We start from the raw sequence: 4,821 nt of genomic DNA on the forward strand, positions 1-4,821 counted from the left end.
TACTCTTTTTTATAGTTCTAATAAGATAATAGGCAAAAATTACATTCTTTATCAATATATTTACCGCGGTTAATAACAGTTTATCGTTCTTTTGATTGACCGTTAAAGCCTCCGAAAATTCGAGTAAATAAGTCGAACCCTTTTTATTCGCTACTGCAGCCAGTTGACCTTGCTCATGTGGTCGTAAACAGGTCAAACTTTCGTCGCAGACCTTCGAACGAATTATATTGTTAAAATTTATTCACGCGATAGCGTGATAACCTTAGAATTAGAAATTAGATGCCTTTATGCTAAGAACTGGACTGTCCTCCTGAATCAAAAAATCCCACACATCTAAAGTTCCATCAACTTTGATCAAATAATACACAGAATAACGCGTAGCACTCCATGCACCACCCGTTAAAAAGTCTCGATGACCGCTAAAAAAACATCGAAGCAAAGTTGTAAAGTTTTCTAAATGTTCCATTATCCCATTTAAACTTACGGTGTCCATGCTATGCAGGATTCTCTACAATCTTCCGACCAAACTCTCGAAGTCCAATCACCGACTGTTAAAAAGTTTTTTACGAACGTTGGGTTTCTTTCCAGACTTATAACCGGTCCATACTGGGCTCTAAATCTAGTTGCAATTTTTTCACTAGGCGTTTTACCTTTGCGATTTCCCGATATTACAATACCTAAAGAACGAAATTATTTTATTGTTTTATCACATATCTATTTTTTTTTCATAAAAATTTTTCAATAATAATTAAATTCGTTATCGAATTCGTTTCATTAATTTATTTCTTGCATTTAAAATTCTATTTTTTATTACTTTAGAATTTTATGTTGAAATATAATTATTTAATAAAAATTATATAAATTTCTATCAAAACATATAATTTGCACAACAATATTTATTATACCGTTTTCTAAGCCACACATGAAACGCGTTCCCATCGAAGGTTCGAATTGAAGAGCTGAAATACCGGTAGCTTTGTCCACGTTTTGATTTTCTGGCTTCGATAAATCTATTACTAAAGTTTCTGTTGGAACTTGCAACTTTCTGGTATCCCACCACTTTATCTACAAACAAACGAGTATCCCAATATCATCGGGCTCATTGTCGATAATCGCTGTTGTTTCGAACAAAATTATACCTGTCCATCTTTCGAAGCGCTAAAAAATTCGGTACCAGTCTTGGAATTAATCCATAAGGTTTTATCACAGGGATCTCTATGGCTAAACTCAACCGAACTGATGTCTATTATTTCTGGACCTCTTCTAAGGTCCCAACAACCCACCTGTCCAGTTATCAGACCACCTATCAAGGTATTGCTATCCTTAGGGCTGTACTCCAACGTCAGGATCGGACAAAAAGGTTTTAGTGTTATGTAAGGATTATTTGGATTCTCTATGGAGTAATTTTTCGTAAATATACCAATCAACGATCAATCAACTTTGATCTTGGCTATACCGTTTACTCAACGCACCTACTTCCCAGATATACGACGTGTAATTGCTGCTAAAAGTTTTTTTGAAATCAACGTTGCAATAACTTGCCGCAAAGCGATTACCTTGATCTGGCGACCACGACAGATGAGTGATCTGTCGTTTCATCGTTAAAGGATCACGATAAACGTTTACCGTGCGCGAAAAAGCTCTTTGTATCAGCGAGATCGCCTCCACATCAGCGAAGTATTCTTCGTAAATGTTGCAAGCGTTGTTTTGCAAAATACAGTGCTCCATTGACTTAAAAAGAATATTTCTTATAAATAATTCTGAATGTATAAGATAATTTCAATAACTTTAAAAGAACAACAAAAGAGATGTTTACAGGTAGCAGCTGAAGCATTGTATGAATATATAATTCATCTTTTTCGATCTTACGTCTATATCTGACTGTCTGTTCTAAATCCTTCATATTTATGTCCTTCGGCCAGCCACCCTCATAATGAAACATTTTATTATCCCTATACGTTGCAGTAGTTGTATTTACCTTAACATTTACATACACTACATATAAAAATTTTGCTGTACGTTTTCCCACAAATGTCATTAATTAAAATATTTTTACCTCATGAACCGCAAAGACTTTACTGCATTGCGTAGCGTGTGTCACAGGATCCATTCTAACATAATTATTCATCAACGCTGGATTCGATTTGATTTCCACTTCTGTTTTATCGAAGTCAGAGAAATTGCATCTTTTACCGAAATGCATTCTCTTCTTCGTATAAGCGTATTCCAAATCCATTGTGTATAAAGATAACTTAAACTATATTGAAGAAAATACACAATTCTAGGATAGTTTCGCTTTTACAATTTTAGTTTATTTTAATATCAAATTTCAAAATTTTATTTTCCACACTTATTAAGAAATATTTAATGGCACAAAATGTTTTGATTGTTATTAACACAATGTCATAAAAGTCATAACAAAAAACACATTTATGTATAGTCCCAGTCTATAATTTCACGAAAAATGGATAGTCAATTAGGCAGTACACACACAGTGTGGTTACTATAGTAACAGAGAATATATCATGGTGTGAGACTTAGCTATCGGTCTTTACTAAAACCGGTACTTCGGGATTTAAACCTTGGTAGAGAATGAACAATGTTTTATATGCTTGTGCATACTCTGTGCTTGCAGGCTCGATATTAGATTTAACGGTGGGTATCATGTCGCGTAAAACAATTTCGATTAATGTATTCAAATACTTGGTGCGCTGTAACTTTTGTATTGCTTCGTACAGCGATAATAATTGCTTCTTGTTACAGTATCTTATATTAAGGACTTTAGAAAAATCTACAACAAAATTTAGAAATTGAGATCAGCGTGATTAAATTAATTAAAATTTTAAGCTGTGATTAATATACAAATGAATTTACTTTTAAAATGCTCCATACAGGAAATATTCCAAATGCCGTTCGACATCCATCCTCTTGTCAAAGAAAGATTATATGGATCTTTTGTAATCGGTTTTGCAATGTTAATATCATATTGTTTAAAAGAGGTTCCTACTGCTTCAGTGGAAGCAATTTTCATGTCATTGGACTGGCTCGAATCTAAATCTTTAGTAAGAATGCTACTAAATACAGTTATTGATTTTGCTGTCTTATCAAGCAAGTGAGGTTCTTCTAATAAATGATCTTGCATGGTTATATTCTGCAACAATTATAAATAATATAAGGCATCGGTCTTGTATAATTTCAACGCTCTTCCTCCTTCCACATACATTACTTACCATCGCTTCGAATTCTTTTAGAAAAGTGTTAACTGATTTCTGAAATCTATCCTCATTAATATCATTCGAGCTATCTGTTTCAGTTTTTAAAAATGAGTAATAAGTTCTCAATACTTTAACAATTTCATTCGGCACATTAAAATGTTGGAGCGCTTCCACTACATCTATCGTTACAATTTGTTCTTGAATGGACTGATGTCCATCATTTCCATGCAATGGACAATCGTTCTTAATATTCCCGGGAGAAGAAATTGATATATTCTCAGTAGATTGTCGTGTCATTTTATGTATCAAATCGCTTAATTCAGCAGCTGATGCTTCAGGCGATAGAGACTTTCTTGACTGAAATAAAAATGCGCAATAAAAAATTATATAAAAAATTTTTCAATATTCTATTATATCTGATAATATTGTACTGTATCATTATTGCATACATTTTGCGGAATATCATCAGGATCATCGCCAATTTGTAGTTTATTTGCTGAACTTATCTTCTTAATGTTTAATTTATTTTTCAGTATAAAATTCTTCCCTTTCTGTAACTTTCCTGCAACTTTTGCAGATGACGCCTTTGATTGCATCGTTTCGATTGCGTTACTTCGCTTTATACCGCCAATAGATTTTTTCGTCACGATAGAAGTTATTTTATTTTGAAGTGCACTTGATCTTTTGGGGCAATGGGGGCTTTTAGCGATATTTGTTTTTTGCGTTGTAATATTGTTTTTCGAAATTTTCTTGCGATCGCTAGTCGATGCAGAATTGGATAGATAAATATTTTCAACTGTATCTTTTCTTAAGGATACTTTTTTTTTCGATGCTACATTAAGCTTCAATTTTTCCCGCAATTCTTGTGCAAGAACGATCGCTCTGCTTATTCCCGCAGCGATCTCCTCAGCTTCGTTTTCATTCTATTAATTAATAATAAATAAAACAAATTCATGTCAACCTATACATATAAGCAGAACATATTTAAAAGTAAAAATTTATATAAATTAAATCGCGATTACTTTTTTACAAATACAAATGTTTTCGTTGATTCGTTTTTCAACCACGGTTTTCATCTGCCACGGTTTTAAAACGAATGCTGCTTCGTCACAATCTTTTCTCAATATTTCCTTCACTTCCTCTGTGATTAACAAAGTGTTATGCAACAGTTCGTATAAATTTGACAAATTCAACGTACAGTCCATTACTCCCGAATGTCTGCGATCCTAGTAAAAGAAATACAAACAAAACGTTATCACAGAAAAATGATGAGAAATGAATAAGGCAAAAAGAAATATGCCACTCAAAGCGTTAATCACATTAACAAATAATATAATCATTGCCTAAGGCAACAAGATAATTATAAATACCTGTTTATGTGAAATGTAATGGTTGTGTAACCATCCATCATTTTTTTCACTTATGTAAACACATTAAAATTGATTACCGGATACAAGTTGAACACGCGAGCTTGAGAAGTCATACGTATAGAAAAAATGTTAAAAATTATATTTATATATACAATGTATTGTATACAGCATACATTTATATATATAGAAATGGTAATAAAAAATAGACGTAAACCAGAATAGAATATATATAATCT

General features: G+C 32.6%; 2 protein-coding genes across 2 annotated transcripts in view; both read right to left on the reverse strand.

Moving 5' to 3' along the window:
- The window catches only part of LOC108692833 (dynein intermediate chain 2, axonemal), a 6,332-nt gene extending 4,096 nt beyond the window's left edge, over positions 1 to 2,236 (reverse strand). The window contains exons 1-8 of the mRNA XM_018201337.1: positions 2,057 to 2,236; positions 1,817 to 1,978; positions 1,473 to 1,731; positions 1,140 to 1,393; positions 906 to 1,065; positions 485 to 677; positions 284 to 419; positions 65 to 211 (exon numbers count right to left, since the gene is read on the reverse strand). Coding sequence (XP_018056826.1) covers positions 65 to 211; positions 284 to 419; positions 485 to 677; positions 906 to 1,065; positions 1,140 to 1,393; positions 1,473 to 1,731; positions 1,817 to 1,978; positions 2,057 to 2,236 — 1,491 coding nt within the window. The remainder of the gene's footprint in view (positions 1 to 64; positions 212 to 283; positions 420 to 484; positions 678 to 905; positions 1,066 to 1,139; positions 1,394 to 1,472; positions 1,732 to 1,816; positions 1,979 to 2,056) is intronic.
- A 276-nt stretch (positions 2,237 to 2,512) lies between these two features.
- LOC108692978 (protein disulfide-isomerase) overlaps positions 2,513 to 4,821 on the reverse strand; it is a 7,950-nt gene continuing 5,641 nt past the window's right edge. The window contains exons 8-12 of the mRNA XM_018201581.1: positions 4,238 to 4,441; positions 3,665 to 4,138; positions 3,231 to 3,572; positions 2,875 to 3,151; positions 2,513 to 2,791 (exon numbers count right to left, since the gene is read on the reverse strand). Coding sequence (XP_018057070.1) covers positions 2,538 to 2,791; positions 2,875 to 3,151; positions 3,231 to 3,572; positions 3,665 to 4,138; positions 4,238 to 4,441 — 1,551 coding nt within the window. The 3' untranslated portion in view covers positions 2,513 to 2,537. The remainder of the gene's footprint in view (positions 2,792 to 2,874; positions 3,152 to 3,230; positions 3,573 to 3,664; positions 4,139 to 4,237; positions 4,442 to 4,821) is intronic.

Source organism: Atta colombica, unplaced genomic scaffold (genome assembly GCF_001594045.1).
Source record: "Atta colombica isolate Treedump-2 unplaced genomic scaffold, Acol1.0 scaffold83, whole genome shotgun sequence".
Classification (NCBI taxonomy): Eukaryota; Metazoa; Arthropoda; class Insecta; order Hymenoptera; family Formicidae; genus Atta; species Atta colombica.